Below are 25,014 nucleotides of genomic sequence, written 5' to 3'. Positions count from 1 at the left end.
CCGCCATAGGATCTTCCACAACCTCCTGAGCAGGAGCTGGGGGCCTCAAATTAACGTCTCATCTGGAAAGCAGAATTCCAACAGGGCAGCATTCCGTCAGTACCGCACTGAAGAATCAAATTAGATCATATGTTCTGGAGTTGGACTTGAACCTATTATCTGACTCAGGTAAGGGCTCTACCGATTACAAGCCCCTCTCAGATATATCATTCTCTCTGTTACACCCCACCCTCAGTATAAGGCTCTCAGTTATAACACTCTCTCTGTTACACCCCACCCTCAGTATAAGGCTCTCAGTTATAACACTCTCTCTGTTACACCCCACCCTCAGTATAAGGCTCTCAGTTATAACACTCTCTCTGTTACACCCCACCCTCAGTATAAGGCTCTCAGTTATAACACTCTCTCTGTTACACTCCACCCTCAGTATAAGGCTCTCAGTTATAACACTCTCTCTGTTACACCCCACCCTCAGTATAAGGCTCTCAGTTATAACACTCTCTCTGTTACACCCCGCCCTCAGTATAAGGCTCTCAGTTATAACACTCTCTCTGTTACACCCCACCCTCAGTATAAGGCTCTCAGTTATAACACTCTCAATGTTACACCCCACACTCAGTATAAGGCTCTCAGTTATAACACTCTCTCTGTTACACCCCACCCTCAGTATAAGGCTCTCAGTTATAAACCTCTCTCTGTTACACCCCACCCTCAGTATAAGGCTCTCAGTTAACCAAAAACTCCCATTCCTACTGGGGGAGGAGAGAAGCTGTGTAACACTGGCGGCACACTATGTTACAGCTTGCCATGAACAGAGGGACAACCAGTAAACTAAGAAAAGAGTATATATAAACAAGGCGAATGTATATTTATACACTCAGGGATATACCTGTTTATACACTATGAATAGAACTGCGTTTATGTGTTCAACCATAAATGTATTTTGATGCTTTGGCAACATAAGATGTACCTTATCATGCCAATAAAGCGATTTGAATTTGAATTTGAATTATAACACTGTCTCTGTTACACCCCACCCTCGGTATAAGGCTCTCAGTTATAACCCTCTCTCTGTTACACCCCACCCTCAGTATAAGGCTCTCAGTTATAACACTCTCTCTGTTACACCCCACCCTCAGTATAAGGCTCTCAGTTATAACCCACTCTCTGTTACACACCACCCTCAGTATAATGCTCTCAGTTATAACACTCTCTCTGTTACACCCCACCCTCAGTATAAGGCTCTCAGTTATAACACTCTCTCTGTTACACCCCGCCCTCAGTATAAGGCTCTCAGTTATAACACTCTCTCTGTTACACCCCACCCTCGGTATAAGGCTCTCAGTTATAACACTCTCTCTGTTACACCGCACCCTCAGTATAAGGCTCTCAGTTATAACACTCTCTCTGTTACACCCCACCCACAGTATAAGGCTCTCAGTTATAACACTCTCTCTGTTACACCCCAACCTCGGTATAAGGCTCTCAGTTATAACACACTCTCTGTTACACCGCACCCTCAGTATAAGGCTCTCAGTTATAAACCTCTCTCTGTTACACCCCACCCTCAGTATAAGGCTCTGTTATAACACTCTCTCTGTTACACCCCACCCTCGGTATAAGGCTCTCAGTTATAACACTCTCTCTGTTACACCCCACCCTCAGTATAAGCCACTCAGTTATAACCCTCTCTCTGTTACACCCCACCCTCAGTATAAGCCACTCAGTTATAACACTCTCTCTGTTACACCCCACCCTCAGTATAAGGCTCTCAGTTATAACACTCTCTCTGTTACACCCCACCCTCGGTATAAGGCTCTCAGTTATAACACTCTCTCTGTTACACCCCACCCTCAGTATAAGGCTCTCAGTTATAACACTCTCTCTGATACACCCCACCCTCAGTATAAGGCTCTCAGTTATAACACTCTCTCTGTTACACCCCACCCTCAGTATAAGGCTCTCAGTTATAACACTCTCTCTGTTACACCCCACCCTCAGTATAAGGCTCTCAGTTATAACCCTCTCTCTGTTACACCCCACCCTCAGTATAAGGCTCTCAGTTATAACCCTCTCTCTGTTACACCCCACCCTCAGTATAAGGCTCTCAGTTATAACCCTCTCTCTGTTACACCCCACCCTCAGTATAAGGCTCTCAGTTATAACACTCTCTCTGTTACACCCCACCCTCAGTATAAGGCTCTCAGTTATAACACTCTCTCTGTTACACCCCACCCTCAGTATAAGGCTCTCAGTTATAACACTCTCTCTGTTACACCCCACCCTCGGCATAAGGCTCTCAGTTATAGCACTCTCTCTGTTACATCTGTATGTTGGTGTATAATACAATTGCAAAAATGGTTTAAGAATACAGGAGTCACCATTACTATCTTTGAATTAGGATCACGTATTCTGTGTGATAGAAGCTGACACACGGTTTCGATTAGGACATTTGGATTCTGGAGGGGAATGCTCAGTAAGCAGGAGGTGTCACGTTAATGCAATTTAGAAGCATCAATGGGTTTGTGTAAGAATTATAGCTGGTTTGGTGGCGAGTGGATGATCCATATCGGCCTCCTCCTGAGGTCCCCACCATCACAGAAGCCAGTCTTCAGCCAATTCAATTCACTCCATGTGATATCAAGAAATGGTTCAGCGCACTGGATACAGCAAAGGCTATGGGCCCCAACAACATCCCGGCTGTCGTGCTGAAGACTTGTGCTCCAGAACTAGCCGCGCCTCTAGCCCAGCTGTTCCAGTACAGCTACAACACTGATATCTATCCGACAATGTGGAAAACTGCCCAGGTATGTCCTGTCCACAAAAAGCAGGACAAATCCAATCCAACTAATTACTGCCCCATCAGTCTACTCTCAATCATCAGCAAAGTGATGGAAGGTGTCATCGACAGTGCTATCAAGCGGCACTTATTCACCAATAACCTGCTCACTGATGCCCAGTTTGGGTTCCACCAAGACCACTCGGCTCCCGACCTCAATACAGCCTTGGTCCAAACATGGACAAAGGAGCTGAATTCCCGAGGTGATGTGAGAGTGACTGCCCTTAACATAAAGGCATAAACCCGGCTACCGACCATAGAGCACATATACCAGAAACACTGTTTACGGAGGTCACGGTCCATCATCAAAGACCCTACCCACCCCAGCCACAGTCTGTTCGCCCTCCTGCCATCTGGGAGATGCTACAGATGCATTCGCACCCGTACGACCAGATTTTGGAACAGCTTCTTTCCCAGGGCTGTCATCCTACTGAACTCCACAAATAAACTCTAAAGCCTGCACATCTGCCAATGCACTTTATTATGGTTATGTTTATGTTAATGTATTACAAGCCAAATGAATGTTGAATGTTTAAATGTCTTAATCTAAATGTACACTCTCGGGAGCCGCAAGCCTACATTTCGTTGTACTGCACTTGTGCACTAACAATGGCAATAAAAGTTGATTTGATTCGATTTGATTTTCATTTGACCGAATGTGGCATCAAGGAGCCCTAGTAAAACTGAAGTCAATGGGAATCAGGGGGACATCTCTCCACTGGCTGGAGTCATACCTAGCACAAAGGAAGATGGTTGTGGTGGTGGAAGGTCAATTATCACAGCCCCAGGACATCGCTACAGGAGTTCCTCAGTGCAGTGTCCTAGGCCCAACCATCTTCAGCTGCTTCATCAATAACCTTCCCTTCCACATAACGTCAGAAGTGGGGATGTTCGCTGATGACTGCACAGTGTTCAGCGCCATTCACAACTCCTCAGATAATGAAGCAGTCCATGCCCACATGCAACAAGATCTGGATGACGTTCAGGCTTGGGCTGATAGTTGTTAGGTAACATTCGCACCACAGAAGTGCCAGGCAATGACTATCTCCAACAAACGAGAGTCTAACCACCGCTCCTTGACATTTAATGACGTTACCATTGCTGAATCCACCACCATCAACATCCTGGGGGTCACCATTGACCAGAAACTTAACTGGACCAGCCACATAAATACTGTGGCAACAAGAGCAGGTCAGAGGCTAGGTATTCTGCGGCAAGTGTCTCACCTCTTGACTTCCCAAAGCCTTTCCACCATCTACAAAGCACAAGTAAGGAGTGTGATGGAATACTCTCCACTTGCCTGGATGAGTGCAGCTCCAACAACACTCAAGAAGCTCGACACCATCCAGGACAAAGCAGCCTGCTTGATTGGCACCCCATCCACCACCTTATACATTCACTTCCTCCACCACCGGCGCACCGTGGCTGCAGTGTGTACCATCTACAAGATGCACTGCAGCAACTCGTCAAGGCTTCTCCGGCAGCATCTCCTAAACCCGTGACTTCTACCACCTAAAAGGACAAGGGCAGCAGGCGCGTGGGAACACCACCACCTCCGAATTCCCCTCCAAGTCACACACCATCCTGATTTAGAAGTATATCACCGTTCCTTCATCGTCGCTGGGTCAAAATCCTGGAACTCCCTCCCTAACAGCACCGTGGGAGCACCTTCACCACACGGACTGCAGCGGTTCAAGAAGGCGGCTCACCACCACCTTCTCAAGGGCAACTAGGGATGGGCAATAAATGCCGGCCTTGCCAGTGACGCCCACACCCCAGGAACGAATTTTAAAAAGTGTCTGGAATCCAGCTGTTAAGGTGGTTTGCTTATAACCATGCAAAATTGTCTTATTTTTGATTGATGGGAAAACATTTTTTGATTCGTTCATGGGATATGGGCGTCGCTGGCAAGGCCAGCATTTATTGCCCCTCCTTAATTGTCCTTGAGAAGGTGGTGGTGAGCCACCGCCTTGAACCGCTGCAGTCAATGAGTGAAATGAAATTTCCATTCCAATGAGACTGGGGGGGGGTATGAGGTACAAGATCGCCATCTACAGGTGCAGTAGCATATAACACAAAGATCACATGACAACAATCTCAGAATTGATAGGTTGAGAGCAAGTCATCCAACATTGTCCATTGAGGCGTATAAATACGCTCACTTTCATAAATACTCTGGTATTTAGTGCAGAGAACTTTCCTGGTTTGCAATCAGGGTTAGAGACAGAGCTTGAGAAACATCCTACGAACAGGTACATAGACGTGTAACTTCCTGCTAATCTCAGTCGATATTAATACATGCAATAACTTGGTCTATCTCTGGCGGCCAAACCTATATAATTCGGATAAATCAACCTGGCTGATCTAACAATACCCCACCCACAATTATAACACTCTCTCTGTCACACCCCACCCTCAGTATAAGGCTCTCAGTTATAACCCTCTCTCTGTTACACCCACCCTCAGTATAAGGCTCTCAGTTATAACCCTCTCTCTGTTACACCCCACCCCCAGTATAAGGCTCTCAGTTATAACACTCTCTCTGTTACACCCCACCCTCAGTATAAGACGCTCAGTTATAACACTCTCTGTTACACCCCACCCTCACTACAAGGCGCTCAGTTATAACCCTCTCTCTGTTACACCCCACCCTCAGTCTAAGGCTCTCAGTTATAACACTATCTCTGTTACACCACACCCTCAGTATAAGGCTCTCAGTTATAACACACTCTCTGTTACACCCCACCCTCAGTATAAGGCTCTCAGTTATAACACTCTCTCTGTTACACCCCACCCTCAGTATAAGGCTCTCAGTTCTAACACTCTCTCTGTTACACCCCACCCTCAGTATAAGGCTCTCAGTTATAACACTCTCTCTGTTACACCCCACCCTCAGTATAAGGCTCTCAGTTATCACACTCTCTCTGTTACACCCCACCCTCAGTATAAGGCTCTCAGTTATAACACTCTCTCTGTTACACCTCACCCTCAGTATAAGGCTCTCAGTTATAACACTCTCTCTGTTACACCCCACCCTCAGTATAAGGCTCTCAGTTATAACCCTCTCTCTGTTACACCCCACCCTCAGTATAAGACTGTCAGTTATAACACTCTCTCTGTTACACCCCACCCTCAGTATAAGGCTCTCAGTTATAACACTCTCTCTGTTACACCCCACCCTCAGTATAAGGCTCTCAGTTATAACACTCTCTCTGTTACACCCCACCCTCCGTATAAGGCTCTCAGTTATAACACTCTCTCTGTTACAGCCCACCCTCAGTATAAGGCTCTCAGTTATAACACTCTCTCTGTTACACCCCACCCTCAGTATAAGGCTCTCAGTTATAACACTCTCTCTGTTACACCCCACCCTCAGTATAAGGCTCTCAGTTATAACACTCTCTCTGTTACACCCCACCCTCAGTATAAGGCTCTCAGTTATAACACTCTCTCTGTTACACGCCACCCTCAGAATAAGGCTCTCATTTATAAAACTCTCTCTGTTACACCCCACCCTCAGTATAAGACTGTCAGTTATAACACTCTCTCTGTTACACCCCACCCTCAGTATAAGGCTCTCAGTTATAACACTCTCTCTGTTACACCCCACCCTCAGTATAACAGAGAGAGTGTTATAACTGAGAGTCTTATACTGAGGGTGGGGTGTAACAGAGAGAGTGTTATAACTGACAGCCTTATACTGAGGGTGTGGTGTAACAGAGAGAGTGTTATAAGTGAGAGCCTTATACTGAGGGTGGGGTGTAAGGCTCTCAGTTATAACCCTCTCTCTGTTACACCCCACCCTCAGTATAAGGCTCTCAGTTATAACACTCTCTCTGTTACACCCCACCCTCAGTATAAGGCTCTCAGTTATAACACTCTCTCTGTTACACCCCACCCTCAGTATCAGGCTCTTAGTTATAACACTCTCTCTGTTACACCCCACCCTCAGTATAAGGCTCTCAGTTCTAACACTCTCAGTTATAACACTCAAGTGCACCTTGTTTACATTTCTATTGATTTGAACGTTCAGACAGGACACGTGTCGGAAGAATCACACTGAACAGTTGTCTGTGTTACAATGAACGTTGACTGGACTTTAGAAAGTATCAAGCCTCCCTGAGGCACGTATACCGATCGGATCACCCATGACAACAATTAAACTGAAGGATTCTGCCTGGAAATATTGGCAAATGATGAACGGACAACGATGAATTAAAAATAAATAAATAAAAGTTTCAGACGCGCACGAGGGTCAAAGAGGGAGTCAGCAGAGTGGAAATGTCACCGAGTGATAGGATATGGGTTGCTTTGATTGTGAATTGCCCTGGTCCTCTGGGATGGAAATTCAGCTCAAGGTATTCTCCCTCCCCAATCGTTCTTGAGGAAGACCCATGACATTAAGTGGGGGTGGGGGGGGGGGGGGGGGGGGATGAAATATAGTTCAAAAGAGCGGGGTGCGGGGAAGAGAATTAATTAAGGAAAGAAGGAAAAGTACAGACGGTTGTAACAGCTTCATATACAAAGCCTACTCTAATCAATGTGCTTGTTATGACATTTCACAGAATGTTATGGCACAGGAGGAGGCCATTCGGCCCATCGTTTACCGGCTCTTTCGAAAGAGCCGCCCGATTTCTCCCACTCCTCCCCCCGCCCTTTCTCCACAGCCCTTCAGATCTTACCTGAAACACACTTTTCATCCTGTTTCCAGGTCCCTGCAGACCCACAGACTGACAGTCTCAGTGGCTCCGTCAACACAGCCACTCCGAATTGACTGGTTGTTTTGTTGTCGGCTCAGTGCGGCTGTGGAATGAGAGACGAGCAGCCCGTTCCAAACATCAGAGGGTCAACTAACCCAGGGTATGATGCCAGCTCTCGGTTATAACCCTCTCTGGTGGCCCCAGTGACTAACAGTTCATTACACTTCATGTCTAGATTTCCCAACCGGTGAGCCGCAGTGGATCAATCCCCCTCCCCGCTGCCCGACCCTGTTAATAGGAAGGAATTCCCGAAGCATGGGATGTTAACACATGCTCACTTCAAAGTACATTTCAAGCAAATTTCAAGGCCAAAAATAACCAACAAAGAGATTATTTACTTTGTTGTGTGATGGACAGGAACAGTTTGGCAGTGTGTGACTAAATATAATGTCATTCGCACCTCTACTTCGCATCATGCCGCGGCTCAGTAGTAGCGTTCTCACCTCTGAGTCAGAAGGTTGTGGGTTCAAGTCCTACTCAAGACTCGAGCACAAAAATCGAGGCGGACACTGCAGTGTGGTACCGAGGGAGTGCCGCACTGTCGGAGGGGCAGTACTGAGGGAGCACCGCACTGTCGGAGGGGAAGTACTGAGGGAGTGCTGCACTGTCGGAGGGGCAGTACTGAGGGAGTGCTGCACTGTCGGAGGGGCAGTACTGAGGGAGCGTCGCACTGTCGGACCGGCAGTACTGAGGGAGTGCTGCACTGTCGGACCGGCAGTACTGAGGGAGCGCTGCACTGTCGGAGAGTCAGTACTGAGGGAGTGCTGCACTGTCAGAGGGTCAGTACTGAGAGAGCGCTGCACTGTCAGAGGGGCAGTACTGAGGGAGCGCTGCACTGTCGGAGGGTCAGTACTGAGGGAGCGCTGCACTGTCGGAGGAGCAGTACTGAGGGAGCGCTGCACTGTCGGAGGGTCAATACTGAGGGAGTGCTGCACTGTCGGAGGGTCAGTACTGAGGGAGGGCTGCACTGTCAGAGGAGCAGTACTGAGGGAGTGCTGCACTGTCGGAGGGTCAGTACTGAGGGAGGGCTGCACTGTCGGAGGGTCAGTACTGAGGGAGGGCTGCACTGTCGGAGGGTCAGTACTGAGGGAGGGCTGCACTGTCGGAGGGTCAGTACTGAGGGAGGGCTGCACTGTCGGAGGGTCAGTACGGAGGGAGGGCTGCACTGTCGGAGGGTCAGTACTGAGGGAGCGCTGCACTGTCGGAGGGTCAGTACTGAGGGAGGGCTGCACTGTCGGAGGGTCAGTACTGAGGGAGGGCTGCACTGTCGGAGGGTCAGTACTGAGGGAGGGCTGCACTGTCGGAGGGTCGGTACTGAGGGATCGCTGCACTGTCGGAGGAGCATTACTGAGGGAGCGCTGCACTGTCGCAGAGTCAGTACTGAGGGAGTGCTGCACTGTCGGAGGGCTGCACTGTCAGAGGAGCAGTACTGAGGGAGTGCTGCACTGTCGGAGGGGCAGTACTGAGGGAGCGCTGCACTGTCGGAGGGTCAGTACTGAGGGAGGGCTGCACTGTCGGAGGGTCAGTACTGAGGGAGGGCTGCACTGTCGGAGGGTCAGTACTGAGGGAGTGCTGCACTGTCGGAGGAGCAGTACTGAGGGAGCGCTGCACTGTCGGAGGGTCAGTACTGAGGGAGTGCTGCACTGTCGGAGGAGCAGTACTGAGGGAGCGCTGCACTGTCGGAGGGTCAGTACTGAGGGAGTGCTGCACTGTCGGAGGGTCAGTACTGAGGGAGGGCTGCACTGTCGGAGGTGCCATCTTTTTGGATGATAAGTTAAACCGAGGCCCCGTCTGCCCTCTCAGAGAGACATAAAAGATCCCATGGCACTATTTTGAGGAAGAGCAGGAGAGTTCTCCCCGGTATCCTGGGGCCAATATTAATCCCTCAACCAACATAACAAAAACAGATTAACTGGTCATTATCACACTGCTGTTTGTGGGAGCTTGCTGTGCGCAAATTAGCTGTCGCATTTCTTACATTACAACAGTGACTACACTTCAAATGTACTTGATTGGCTGTAAAGCGCTTTGGGACATCCTGAGGTCATGAAAGATGCTATAGAAATGCAAGTCTTTTCTTGTTTCCCTCTGTTGCCAGTTTCAGTGTCTTATTGTTGCTACTTATTCCCTCCCATCCATCTTTGAAAACGTTGCCATTGTTGAACCATGAACCAGCAGACTATTCACAGCCATCCAATCCTGTCCTGAACACGCTCACACACACACACACTCGCGCACACACACTCTCACACACACACTTGCACGCACACACTCGCACGCACACACTCGCACGCACACACTCGCACGCACACTCGCACGCACACACTCGCACGCACACACTCGCACGCACACACTCGCACGCACACACTCGCACGCACACTCGCACACACACACTCGCACACACACACTCGCACACACACACTCGCACACACACACTTACACTTGCACGCACACACACACACTCACACACACACACACACACACTCACACACACACATACTTGCACGCACACACTCGCACGCACACACTCGCACGCACACACTCGCACACACACACTCGCACACACACACTTACACTTGCACGCACACACACACACTCACACACACACACACACACACTCTCACACACACACTTGCACGCACACACTCGCACGCACACACTCGCACGCACACACTCGCACGCACACTCGCACACACACACTCGCACACACACACTCGCACACACACACTCGCACACACACACTCGCACACACACACTTACACTTGCACGCACACACACACACTCACACACACACACACACACACTCACACACACACATACTTGCACACACACACACACCCGCACACACTTGCACACACACACACTCGCACACACTTGCACACACACACACTCGCACACACTTGCACACACACACACTCGCACACACTTGCACACACACACACTCGCACACACACACTCGCACACACATTCTCACACACTCGCACGCACACACACTCACACACACACACTTGCACACACACACACACACTTGCACACACACACACACATGCTTGATTTTGTTTTCCCCTCCAAGGGCATCTACCCGACAATGTGGAAAACTGCCCAGGTAAGTCCTGTCCACAAAATGCAGGACAAATCCAATCCAACCAATTACCGCCCCATCAGTCTACTCTCAATCATCAGCAAAGTGGTGGAAGGTGTCGTTGACAGTGCTATCAAGCGACACTTACTCACCGCTGCTCAGTTTGGGTTCCACCAGGACCACTCGGCTCCCGACCTCATTACAGTCTTGGTTCAAACATGGACAAAGGAGCTGAATTCCAGAGGTGAGGTGAGAGTGACTGCCCTTGACATCAAGGCAGCATTTGACCGAGTGTGGCATCAAGGAGCGCTAGTAAAACTGAAGTCAATGGGAATCGGGGGGAAAATTCTCCACTGGCTGGAGTCATACCTAGCACAAAGGAAGATGGTTGTGGTGGTTGAAGGTCAATCATCACAGCCCCAGGACATCGCTACAGGAGTTCCTCAGGGCAGTGTCCTCGGCCCAACCATCTTCAGCTGCTTCATCAATGACCTTCCCTCTGTCATAAGGTCAGAAGTAGTCAGTTCCATAGATGATGAAGCAGTCCATGCCCACATGTAGCAAGACCTGGACAACATCCAGGCTTGGGCTGATAAGTGGCAGGTACCATTCGCGCCACACAAGTGCCAGGCAATGACTATCTCCAACAAACGAGAGTCTAACCACCGCCCCTTGATATTAAACGGCATTTCCATTGTCGAATCCCCCACCATCAATATCCTGGGGGTCACCATTGACTAGAAACTTAACTGGACCAGCCACATAAATACTGTGGCAACAAGAGCAGGTCAGAGGCTGGGTATTCTGCGGTGAGTGTCTCACCTCCTGATTCCCCAAAGCCTTTCCATCATCTACAAGGCACAAGTAAGGAGTGTGATGGCATACTCTCCACTTGCCTGGATGAGTGCAGCTCCAACAACACTCAAGAAGGACAAAGCAGCCCGCTTGATTGGCACCCCATCCACCACCTTAAACAACCGCTCCCTCCACCACCGGCGCACCGTGGCTGCAGTGTGTACCATCTACAAGATGCACTGCAGCAACTCACCAAGGCTTCTTCGGCAGCACCTCCCAAACCCTCGACCTCTTCCACCGAGAAGGACAAGGGCAGCAGGCGCATGGGAACACCACCACCTCCAAGTTCCCCTCCAAGTCACACACCATCCTGACTTGGAAGTATATCGCCGTCCCTTCATCATCGCTGGGTCAAAATCCTGGAACTCCCTCCCTAACAGCACTGTGGGAGTACCTTCACCACATGGACTGCAGCGGTTCAAGAAGGCGGCTCACCACCACCTTCTCAAGGGCAACTAGGGATGGGCAATAAATGCTGGCCTTGCCAGCGATGCCCAGATCCCATGAATGAATAAAAAAAAAGTTTAAAGTTTTTTTAAGTGTGTAGGGAGTGCTGCTGGATGCTTGCAAGGTCTCAGATGGTAAAGGAAGGCCTCTGAGAAAACAGAAAATGCTGCAAATACTCAGCAGGTCAGGCAACATTTGTGGAGAGAGAAACAGAGTTCATGCCTCAGGTCGAGATGCTGCCTGAACAACTGAGTATTTCCAACATTTTATGCTGTCATTTCACATTTACAGCATCCGCTTGCAGAGGGAAGAGGAAGAAACAGAAGATGAGGAAGCAGACGGAAGGATGCATCCCAAACAGCCCCTTTCTGGCCGGGATATCCAGGATGGAATGACCACAACCCCAATTCCCCTTTCAACATTTGCCCCACACCCTGCCTTCCTTCTGTTACTGACCATCATAGCGTCCTCTTGGCCACAATGCTGAAATAAAGGCCACCACAAAGCAAACTTTTTAATCCAACCAATATGACATCAAGAAATCAACTCATCACCCTTATGCATTCTTAGTGACTATCTTGTGTGTGCCTTTGCCTATCCTACTGATGTCATGCAGTGCTGGTGGAAGGCTGCTGACTTTCAGTGGGGGACACTGCAAATGGCCTTGCTGGTCGACCTTGAGGAGCTGGTGGCTGGGAGTGTTTATAATAATAATAATAATTCTTCTTCTCCCTCTTCTCCCCTCTCCTGCGTCTCTCCTCTCTCCCCTCCCACCTCTCTCCTCTCTCACCCACTGGCTGGGCAGGCTGCCTCTTCTTGTTGACCCACTGGCTGGGCAGGCTGCATTTCTTGGGTGTGTGAAATGAGGAAGGCACAAGGGTGGAGTTGTGCTGATGGGAGGGTGGGGAAAGCATGAGGTGATGCCAGAAGAAGGATAACGTATGAGGATACCAGCATCTTTTATCCTTTCAGCCCCGCCGCTGGCCAAGGGCTCAGCCATGCCCCTGCCAAGAATGGCCAGCACTGTCTCCTCCAAGGGGATGAGATGAGGCTAGGAATGGGAGATGTGCCTCGTGATTGGTGCAGATCGTTGGTAGGTGAGTGATTGGGGGTCGTGCGTTGAGCAGTGTGGTGGTGGTGTAGTTGGTAGGAGACGGCTTTTGAAGCTGCATTCACTGACCTTGACCAGTGGGCTGAGTTCATGAAGCTTCTTTGGGCATTGGAGCCAGATGGTGGGGGTGACACTGCTGGCAGTGACGGCCTCAATGATGAACTCCCATGTCGTTCTTTCTGGAGGACCTCCTGGCCCCTGTGGGTAGAGGGCCGCTCTTGCAGTGTTGACCCCCTGCACAAAGCTGGAGTGCTGCGTGAGAGACCCTGGGTGCCCCTTCCCTGGCTTGCTGAGCCATTTGTGTTAGTGCTGAGGCAGTTTTCCCATTTTTTGGGGTTCGGATGGAAATTCAGCTTTAACAGCTGAATATTCACATTTGGAACTTCTTTTTTAAAAGGCAGTAAGGGCTGAAAATGCATTTTTTTCGCTGCATTTTAATTTGTATTCGTTCTGTCCCTTTAATTCACAGCCTTTTTAATTGCCCACAATTCCTTGCAAGCTCTACAGCCTCGCTCCCAGAGACTGTGCGAAGCTCGAATGCCACTCCAGGACGGGAACGGCGCCTCAGAGGCCTCCACTAATGCCACCGGGAGGGCTTGGTATGGATGGTTAGCGCTACGCCACCAATCTCCAGCCCCCCCAGACGAATTTTGCCCCGTTAGCGTTGCGGCCAATTTCAGTGGCCGTTAATTCCAGTTGCCGTGGCAACCTTCGTGGCGAACACGGATTTCTAGGCCCTAGACTTTTTCTTATTGTTGTAAAGAAGATTGAGAGGGGACGCGATCCAGGTCTCTTTTAACACAGGCCCTGAGGTAGAAATTGCTGTAAGTGCGTTTCGGTGTGGAGACAGGACGCCCAGCTCAGAGCGCACCCAATCTCATGGCCGCAAACAAGGCCCCAAATTTGTCTCGCTCATTAATTATAATAAAAAAGGCAACTGACGCTCTTCATTGGCAGCTCACCTAATCAAGGGTGTCAATTTCACATGTCGCTGACGCCATTTAAAGGCAGCCTGCTCCTCTGAAAGTGAAGGTGCATCTTCCCTGCAGCAGCTGTCACCATAGATTGTGGGCAATGGCAAGCACAGCAGAAGGTGCGAGGGGCCCATGGCTATCGGACACTGCGTTGGAGGTTTTGGGGGAGGAGGTTGGCAGGAGGAGGGGCATCTTCTATCCACCAGGTGGCAGGAAAATATCCAGGCAAGCTGCCTGGCATGAGTGGGCAGAGGTGGCAGAGTGCCCCCAGGACATAACTGCAGTGCAAAACAAATGTAATGACCTCACAAGGACAGCTAAGATAAGCTTCCTAACTTATCTCTCATTAGTCTCTGCTTAGCTTTGCACTACCTGTTGCCCCAGTACACACAATCCTTCCCTCCTCTGATTGCCAACACTCTCCCTACTCTGCTCACTGTTACGTCCTTCCCCTGCTCACGCCTCTGCCCTCTTTCACACACCAGCAACACTATACCACCCTCACATGCACATCCTCAAAACTTCTCACTACTTTAACACAGACACACTTCCTTCTTTCTTGCAGGGCAAGGTGGCACCCAATAACAGGGAGCAGGCGGCCACAGGAGGAGGACCACCCTTCATCCATGTGCTGTCCTCACTTGAGCTGGGCATGGACATCGTGGGCAGGGGGGGCGGGCCAGGAGTGAGTCTTGCGAGGCTGGAGGACAATGCTGCAGGGCTTTAAGACCCTCTGTCCCTCCTTCCCTCCTCACTTCAATGTCATGTCATGCTTACACATGATGCGTTCAGAAGCCAACCATCTGTCTCTGCTAACCCATGCCACTAAATGCTAGCATTTCAACTCGCCCACCACGGCCATCTCCATTGCCTCAGCGGAGGGTCAGTAGTCTTCCACATCCCACGCTGTAGCCACTGGGGAAACACCTCATAAGCGCACAAGACAGGCACAAGGGTGATTTGTAGATAGACATCAGTCATGTAACCATTTGTGAAATCAAGAATGGATTCTGTTGGAAGTAACAAAGCTTTGTTTTGGTATAGCTCTTGGTCTTCATGATCTCAGTGATGTGTGAGTACGGTAGCATAGTGGTTATGTTACTGGGCTAGTAATCCAGAAGCCCGAATTAAATAAATCTGGAATAAAAGCTAGTATCAGTAATGGTAACCATGAAACTACCGGATTGTCGTAAAAACCCATCTGGTTCACTAATGTCCTTTAGGGAAGGAAATCTGCCGTCCTTACCCGGTCTGGCCTATATGTGACTCCAGACCCACAGCAATGTGGTTGACTCTTAACTGCCTTCTGTGGTTCAAGAAGGTAGCTCACCATCACCATCACCTTCTCAAGGGCAATTAGGGATGGGCAATAAATGCTGGCCTTGACAGCGACGCCCACATCCCATAAACGAATTTAAAAAAACAGGAACACCCATGAAGTTGTACTGTTTGAGGCACTGATATGGTGGGTGTTAAGACTGGGTCAGATGGAAGGAGGGGATGTGCTGGTGCCTTGAGGAGGGGAGGGATTGCTCAAGAGAATCTCTCCTCAATAATCTGCTGCCTTACAGCCCTGGGAGCTGAACTGCTGGGCCGGGCTCCTCTTCTGCGTTGTCCCGGCTCCTCAGCCCCTTCCTTGTCTTCCTGCTTAACGTTTCCACCTGCGGCAGCTCCAAGGTGACTCCCGTTTGTGGGGCATGCAGGAGGTGCCTGTGCTCTGCGGGGAACCAGCAATGCGGGCAAATTCTAGTGCACTTTCTTCCTGCTTGTCAGCCTCCATGGGAAAGGGGAAGGTGTTGACCTGTTGGCGCCTTGCAAACAGGGCATCAGTGACATGCCGGATCTCCGTGTTCACAGCCAACTGACTGATGGCGTTGATGTTACCAGAACAGAGGCATAAACATTTCGAGCCAAGGCGAGCTTCACTGGCATAGGTAGGGCGGTGCAAGATATGGGGCCAGATTTTCATTGGGCTGTGAGGCGGGGTTTCAGGCGTGCGGGGGGGGGGGGGCAAAAATCCCGAATTCGGGGGTCCCAACACCATCCCGCCCAAAACCCGCCTCCACGTAAGTTTCAGGGGAGGCGGGTACCCGCCCCGCACTGGGACCCGCCGACCCGAGGCGGGAAGGGATTAGTGCCAATTAACTGCCTGTTAACAGGCAGTTTTTAGCCTAATCCCTATTTTGAGGGGTGTCGTGTGGGATTCCCAACGGCTCCAAACCACGCCAGGTTAGAGTCGTCGGGCCGTCGGGTTAGAGTCATAGAGTCATAGAGTAATACAGCACGGATAGAGGCCCTTCGGCCCATCGTGTCCGCGCCGGCCATCAAGCCCTGCCTAATCTAATCCCATATTCCAGCATTTGGCCCGTAGCCTTGTATGCTATGGCATTTCAAGTGCTCATCCAAATGCTTCTTAAATGTTGTGAGGGTTCCAGCCTCCACAACCCTTTCAGGCAGTGAGTTCCAGACTCCAACCACCCTCTGGGTGAAAAAGTTCTTTCTCAAATCCCCTCTAAACCTCCCACCCTTTACCTTGAATCTATGCCCCCTAGTTATTGACCCCTCTACTAAGGGAAAAAGCTCCTCAGCATCCATCCTACCTAGGCCCCTCATAATTTTGTACACCTCAATCATGTCCCCCCTCAGCCTCCTCTGCTCCAAGGAAAACAAACCCAATCTGCCCAGTCTCTCTTCATAGCTGAAGCGCTCCAGCCCTGGTAACATCCTGGTGAACCTCCTCTGCACCCTCTCTAACGCGATCACATCCTTCCTGTAGTGTGGCGACCAGAACTGCACACAGTATTCCAGCTGTGGCCTAACCAGTGTTTTATACAGCTCCATCATAACCTCCTTGCTCTTATATTCAATGCCTCGGCTAATGAAGGCAAGTATCCCATATGCCTTTTTTACCACCTTATCCACCTGTTCCGCCGCCTTCAGGGATCTGTGTACTTGCACACCCAGATCCCTCTGACCCTCCGTCTTGCCTAGGGTCTTTCCATTCATTGTGTATTCCTTTGCCTTGTTAGTCCCCCCAAAGTGCATCACCTCGCACTTTTCCAGGTTAAATTCCATTTGCCACTGTTCCGCCCATCTGACCAACCCATCTATATCGTCGAAGGACTTGGAGGGGTCGCGATGTTGGTGTTCAGGTGAGTGATGGGTGCATGAGTGCAAAGGTAAGTGTGTTTGGTGTGTCTAAAGTGTGTAAAGAAGTTTTACTTACCTGTACTTACCTTAACAGCCTTTCTTCCTCTAGGCTGCGGGAGTCCATCACTCAGCCAGAACTGAAAGCTGAACGGCTGCGATCTGTCAAAAGTGACAGCCTTCAGCTTTCATTGCCGGTGACAGTTCTAACTGAGTCTGCGTAGAAGGACTCAGGTTAGAAGTCAGACTGTCAGTGTTTGACAGCTTCAAACAGCTGTGAAACACTGATATTTCATCTGTCAAAAACTCTTGACAGATGAAATTTCAGTCTGTGACATCACCTGTTGCTGGGTGGCCCTTAATTGGCGGGCTCAACAAGGTCAATCAAGGGAAAATCACATCGATTGGCCGGACGTCAATGGAGGCGGGACTAAAGCCCAAAAGTTGTAGTCCCGCCTCCTTCCCGACAGCTTAAGGAAAATCCAGCCCATGGTGTCCAGCTCCAATTCTCGCTGCAACAGTGGCACAGGTGCGCGACTTGTCCCCCTGTTGCGATGCAGCCGCCTCGCACCCTGCTCCTCTGTGATCGACTTCTGAAGACCCGTGTGCTGCAAGGCCTCCTGCGCCCTCTTCTTGCAGCCTGTGCAGCTCTTTGCTGCCTTCCTTGCTCCTCCTCCTCCTTCTGACTTGGGTGCCTCAATGGCAAGTCCAGCAGCATACACAGGATCAAGATTAGCTAGTGCTGTCGACCAAATCCTTTCAACAAGGAACCGGACAAATATCTGGCTTTGAAAGGGACTGAAGGTTATGGGCAATGGATGGTCAATCTTTGAAGGACTGTGGGACTGATCCTGTTGGGACGATGGGAATGAATGAAGTGGGAGTGTCCTTGATGGTGTCAGTTACACTTACCCCAGGATCCGGGTAGCTTGGTCTTTCTTCACTGTCCGAGAATTTATGCTCTGGTTTTATTTTGTCATAAACAAACTTAGGAATCTTTCTCCATTGACATTTTTGTGTTTGTCAAAATAAGGGACATCAATGATAGGCAACGGAAATGTTTCACTTTTGTCAGCCATTGAGAGCACCAATTGTCCCCAGGTGAACTGTAACAGGGCTAAAAAGTAAAGTAAAGTCCAATCTATTCTCCCCCGCCCTAGCAATGTGCCTTAGCCTCAGAGTTAGACCTGTTGCTGGTGTGAAGTTTGCAATCTCCCACATCAGCCACCTGCGGGATGTTTCTGACTGAAATAATTAATTTAGCCCCAATTAACAATTGGTTTGTAGGTAATTTCGCCCTCCAGTCCGGCTCTCAACAATTGGCTTGTGATTGCCCAACGTCATGGGAGAGGTATTAGCTTAACAAAACAATGTGGGCAATCTTACCGGAGATCCAGGTTGTTTCTTATGCTGTGGGGAGCCAGAATCACTCAGAGCCTCTTTCTCTGTCATTCTGGAAGGGAAGACAAAGAGAAAATAGCTTCATGAAATCAATAGGCAAATAGGCTGGAAAGAACGAATGAAAACCTATATTGACGTGTTCCATTTTTAAGCAAATCTTTCTTAAAAAGGCAATGCAAGCTTCGCCGTAACCCCTAGTGACATGGTAACGGAAACACAGAGAATAGAAATGATCAAAGAGAAAATGTTAAACCCGCTTACGTTTACCAAGGAGGACACACCCTAGTAGAGGTCACGAACAACAAATAAGGGACGTTCAGTGATTAATCACAGGCCTCTACATGGACCTGAATTAGTTTTGGATCATTATGTGAATGCAGGACAGAGTTACTTGTGCAGATACTGACAATGGAATAGATCAGGTTGCCTATCCTTCAACAAGTGATTGCTTGTCCTGTTCTCAACTGTCATCCCTTAACTACATCTTACTCAGTCTACAGCCTGTACGTACAGGAGTGCACAATGAAGTACTATGAGCCGCACAGACCCCGATGTCAGTGTGGCATCTAGTGTGCATTGAACATATACAGGAGTTAAGAATGACACACAACCCAGAAAGTTCAATGGAGAGCATGGTTCCCCTGCGGTGCACTACAGAAACCCAGAATCATCGAAAGACCTATTTTATATAACACAAAGCTTCATTCACCTTGTCTAACAGAGTTGAGGTAATAAGTGGTAAAGAACAGTGGAAAAATGATAGAAATGAGTGGAAGACAAGGCTATATATTTCAGAGGAACCATCAGTGGATATCACCAACAAGACTGTCTAGGGTTATTCCTTTAGCATCAATACATATGGTGATTTACACATTCACTAATCATAGATTTAACAGGCAAGGAATATCTAGAAGACCCTACACCAGAGGAAATCAATTTGCTGGAGTTCACTAGGATGTGAGAGAGTCTACAAAGGAATCTATCCGAGGTCTCCAGAATCGACACTATGGCAATTTCATGCCAACGTCTGTTCATGAGATCTTTGCAATTATAACACGGTGCACATCTCGGAATGAAAGTGCTGTTCTGGAAACAATCGATTGACCTGGAGCAGAGTTAGAAATCTCAGAGGCTTAAATCTGTGAAGTTGATCCGTATGGGAGGGGATTTGGGTTCAGCTTTATGATTCTCCACACGGCTGAGTTCCCTGACCAAAGCCGTGGTATCAGTGGGGTGAATAGGCACCAGGTGAGAGCTCAGCACTTCCTTACGAGGCCAAAGAGAATATAGGAGGTCACGTCACCTCGGGGCTGGCTCCAGGGAGAATCAGCAGAGTCCTGGGTACCCCTTATCCCAACCGCAAGTTAACCACACGATTCAGTTTAAATTTGATTGCTTGAGGCTTTTTGGGGGGTTCTAACTGGTCGGGTCATAGAATGCATTCTACGTCTTTAGAGGGACAGAAAGTTGCTGAAGTGCGGTTTAGTAACCAGGGTGGATGCTGGGTGTAAAAGGACCGAGATCACCGAGACCCTTCCACATCCACCGAAGACACTGGACCAGTATTTAATGTGAGTTGATGAACGGTGGCATAGTGGTTGTGTGACTGGACTAATAATCCGGAGACGTAAATTCAAGTCCCACCACGGCAGCTGGGGAATTTAAATTCAGTTCATTAAATAAATATGGAATTAAAAGCTAGTATCAGTAATGGTGACCATGAAACTATCAGATTGTCATTAAAAAAAACATCTGGTTTGCTAATGTCCTTTAGGGAAGGAAATCTGCTGTCCTTACCCGGTCTGGCCAGGTGACTCCAGACACACATCAATGTGGTTGACTCTTAACTGCCCTCTGAAATGACCGAGCAAGTCACTCAGTTGTACCAAACCGTTACATCACCACACGGACTACAGCGGTTCAAGAAGGTGGCTCGCCAGGGCAATTAGGGATGGGCAATAAATGCTGGCCTTGCCAGCAATGCCCACATCCCGTGAACGAATAAAAAAACGTGATTTTTCAAAGCAGAAAGCTTTGAATTATCACGTTGTATCATTACGCTTTGTTCTCCCATTACAAACCAAAGCTAGATTTGGATGTGCAGATTGCACGCTGCTCAGGATAAAGGAGTTTGCCCCGTTACTGTTACAAGAACCTTTTCAAAGATTCATGCAGACGTTTCCTTCTTGCTTTTCTCTTTGACTTTACTTCTCTCTCAATTAGAAATTCGACCGCCTGTTTATGGAAGAACTATTTTTGAAAAGAACTGGCATTTTGATGATGTGCAAAATAACTGTAGTATCTTTAAATCTCTGTGAGAGATGTGAAACAGTGCGGGGGATTGTAGCAGCTGTTTCACTGTGTTTAATAAAAACTTATCAGGCTCCAGGAAGATCTGTCCACAACTCCATGCGAGTTCACCATAAATGGTAAAAATACACTGAACCATACCTGGGAGTTAATGCTCCTCTCAACCTTTCTCCTATTCCTTTTAAGTTCCCTCAAATATGCCACCTACTCACTCTTCCTCTTCCCTATCTCCTCTCTGTGTTGTGATCAAGACCGTCTCCAACTCTCTCTTTCCCAGGATCTCAAAACTGTGGAACTCCTCATCTCCCATAGTCTTCCCTTCCTCCCACACTCTACAGTGTTCTCCTACTCTCTTCCAACTTTTGATGTCCCGCACAACAGGCCTTGGCCCTTCACTTAGGCTTCTTAGTAGGAGCCACAAAGCCAATAACTTCAACTTTGAGTCATTTAAAAATTACATTTACATTTTCAGTCAGTCCGAAAGTTAGAAACAACAACTAGCTCTTTAACAAACAATTCAACTATCTTTGGGGCTTTCCGCGAACCCAGTCTCTCGCTTCACTCGTCACCGGGGAGATTTTCAAGCTGGCTGGAGGCACCTTTGGTAAATGGTGGGACGCAGGTCACATACCCTAATGGACACTATTAAAGAATTCTCCTCACCCACATATTAACCCCTAGTATCTGGGGGTGGAGGGGGCCTGTGGAGGGGGTGAAGAGGGACAGTGAAGGGGGGTGCTTCACTCTCCAGTTCCCAGTGTCATTTGGAATCTGGTCGATTTACTGACACTCCAAAGCTCAGGGTGGAAGGGAAGCAGAAAGCTGAAGGAAGCATCACTGGGACATCAAAATGTTTCGACCCATGTCCTGGGCCAATATTTATCCCTCAATCAACATCACTAAAAGAGATTATCAGGTCATTATCACATTGCTGTTTGTGGGAGCTTGCTGTGCGCAAATTGGCTGCCGCGTTTCCCACATTACAACAGTGACTACACTTCAAAAAGTACTTCATTGTCCGCAAAGCGCTTTGGGACGCCCTGAAGTCGTGAAAGGCACTATATAAATGCAAGTCTTTCTTTTTAAATCTGACCCCTTACTGGTCGCTTGCATAGCAATGATTTGGATGAGGGGACCAAATGTAATCTATCCAAGTCTTTTTTATGGCTGGTTAAATCGAAGGCCATCATGGATTTTACAAATCAGCTGGAAGAAATAATATTTTCAATGCCGAAGTTTCAGATGGTCCTTGTCTCGCTGAACATTGCATCGATTGTTAATAAAAGTAAACAACGGGTGACTGCATCATTATTAAAATGACGTTCTTAAAGGGGCACCGTCCTCACATTAAAAAAGCATCTCCAAAACCTTTAATAAAACGGATGAAAGAGTCAAGTGAGGCAGACATTGTTTTAATGACCCCACAGGCAAAGTACACGAGGATAAGCTTCAATCCAACTTATATCATTGTGTACAATGAAAGTTTGCCACGTTCTGAGGAAGCCCCCTTTAATGAATGAATGTTCCTATCGCTATGGCTAATGCTTTAAATTCACCCAACTCCAAGGCTTCTTTTCAGTCGCCCACATGAGTGGGAGAGAATGATCTGAGGGATTCAGTGGTGTCCAGTGAACAGCCTGGGCATCTGCTGCTTGGCTATTCTGAGCCTGAAGGTAAAGCGATCTGAGCAAAGCTAAATGTGGATCATTGCAATCAGCAGCTAGAATTACACTGACAGTACAAGGCCGTCCCTGGCAGACCTGTCAATACCTCCTGACTGGGGGGAGAACTTTCATTCAATTGGCAGATCTTAAAAACTTACAAAATCAGATTCGAATAGAACTTTACTCCTTATTGTAAGAGACAGTCACACACAGTCTGAAACTTTCCACCAGTTTGAACACCAGTCGGATTTAAAGTCAGTCTCCCGGGAGTTTGTAAGTCAGCAGAGCTTTCTCAATGTAACCAACCTTGTGAGTTCTCCACTTCTTTTGGGCTGTTTGAAGAGATGCGTTGAAGAGAGGTTCTCTGGTTCGCTGCCGTTGTCCGGTATCTGGGTGCCCCCCCCCCTTTGCCTGCGAGAGCCCACTGTGCTGTGCCCGGTTGCAGCGGTGTGAGCCGCGCCTCGCCCAGCCGCCACTCGCTGCTGCACTGACTGGGCTTGGAGAGGCTGACATTCCGAGCCAGGGCTGACTGGGGGTAATTGGAGCCGCTCTCAGCCTCTCTGCTCCCAGCAGCCAGGCATTAATGAATGGGCCCTTCCCTTGGGAATCGCTCCTCCATCACACACTGGGAGGGCAGAGGTGGGCACAAGGGGCTGGATTTTCCCCTCTGAAGACTGCTGGGGTGGGATGCAAGTAGGAGTCATTTAAAGGCAGTAGTTTGATCAATGGGTTCAGATGTCAGGTTTGTTACGGCCATCTGATCCTTCTGACGAGATTATAGCCGGAAATCACTCCATCGATCTGCTTCATTATAATTAACACAAAGAGACACACAGAGATAGACACAAACACACAGATAGACACAAACACACAGAGATAGACACAGACGCACAGAGATAGACACAGACACACAGAGATAGACACAAACACACAGAGATAGACACAGACACACAGAGATAGACACAAACACAGAGGTAGACACAAACACACAGAGATAGACACAGACACACAGAGATAGACTAAAACACAGAGATAGACTAAAACACAGAGATAGACACAGACACAAACAGAGATAGACACAGACACACAGAGATAGACACAAACACACAGAGATAGACACAGACACACAGAGATAGACACAGACACATAGAGATAGACACAAACACACAAACACACAGATAGACACAGACACACAGAGATAGACACAAACACACAGAGATAGACACAAACACACAGAGATAGACACAAACACACAGAGATAGACACAAACACACAGAGATAGACACAAACGCACAGAGATAAACACAGACGCACAGAGATAGACACAAACACAGAGATAGACACAAACACACAGAGATAGACCAAACACACAGAGATAGACACAAACACATAGAGATAGACACAAACACAGAGATAGACACAAACACAAAGAGATAGACACAGACACACAGAGATAGACACAGACACACAGAGATAGACACAAACACAGAGATAGACACAAACACAGAGATAGACACAAACACAGAGATAGACACAAACACACAGAGATAGACACAGACACACAGAGATAGACACAGACACAGAGATAGACACAGACACAGAGATAGACACAAACACAGAGATAGACACAAACACACAGAGATAGACACAGACACAGAGATAGACACAGACACAGAGATAGACACAAACACAGAGATAGACACAAACACAGAGATAGACACAAACACAGAGATAGACACAAACACACAGAGATAGACACAGACACACAGAGATAGACACAGACACAGAGATAGACACAAACACAGAGATAGACACAAACACACAGAGATAGACACAAACACACAGAGATAGACACAAACACAGAGACAGACACAAACACAGAGACAGACACAAACACACAGAGATAGACACAGACACACAGAGATAGACACAAACACATAGAGATAGACACAAACACATAGAGATAGACACAAACACACAGATTGACACAAACACACAGAGATAGACACAAACACACAGAGATAGACACAAACACACACAGATAGACACAGACACACAGAGATAGACACAAACACACAGAGATAGACACAAACACAGAGATAGACACAAACACACAGAGATAGACACAGACACACAGAGATAGACACAAACACACAGAGATAGACACAAACACAGAGATAGACACAAACACACAGAGATAGACACAGACACACAGAGATAGACACAGACACACAGAGATAGACACAAACACACAGAGATAGACACAAACACACAGAGATAGACACAAACACAGAGAGATAGACACAGACACACAGAGATAGACACAAACACAGAGATAGACACAGACACACAGAGATAGACACAAACACACAGAGATAGACACAAACACAGAGAGATAGACACAGACACACAGAGACAGACACA

The 25,014-nt window shown here is 48.3% G+C and overlaps 1 protein-coding gene across 8 annotated transcripts in view; it reads right to left on the bottom strand.

Moving 5' to 3' along the window:
* Positions 1-23,179, bottom strand: part of stac3 (SH3 and cysteine rich domain 3) — a 95,359-nt gene extending 72,180 nt beyond the window's left edge. For 2 of the 8 annotated variants that reach the window (XM_085972642.1, XM_085972640.1), the window contains exon 1: positions 22,897-23,163. In XM_085972642.1, coding sequence (XP_085828768.1) covers positions 22,897-23,103 — 207 coding nt within the window. In that variant the 5' untranslated portion in view covers positions 23,104-23,163. Of the gene's footprint in view, positions 1-7,521; positions 7,784-18,601; positions 18,669-22,896 lie in introns of those variants that run through there. The other 6 variants (XM_085972637.1, XM_085972638.1, XM_085972635.1 and 3 more) reach the window with 6 other exon arrangements.
* Between the last annotated feature and the right edge of the window lie 1,835 nt (positions 23,180-25,014).

The sequence above is a fragment of the Somniosus microcephalus genome, chromosome 33, assembly GCF_052327205.1.
Source record: "Somniosus microcephalus isolate GS21.2 chromosome 33, FLI_Smic_1.0, whole genome shotgun sequence".
NCBI lineage: Eukaryota > Metazoa > Chordata > Chondrichthyes > Squaliformes > Somniosidae > Somniosus > Somniosus microcephalus.
Note: the sequence above shows the minus strand (reverse complement) of the source record. Positions and strands in the feature narration are given on the sequence as shown.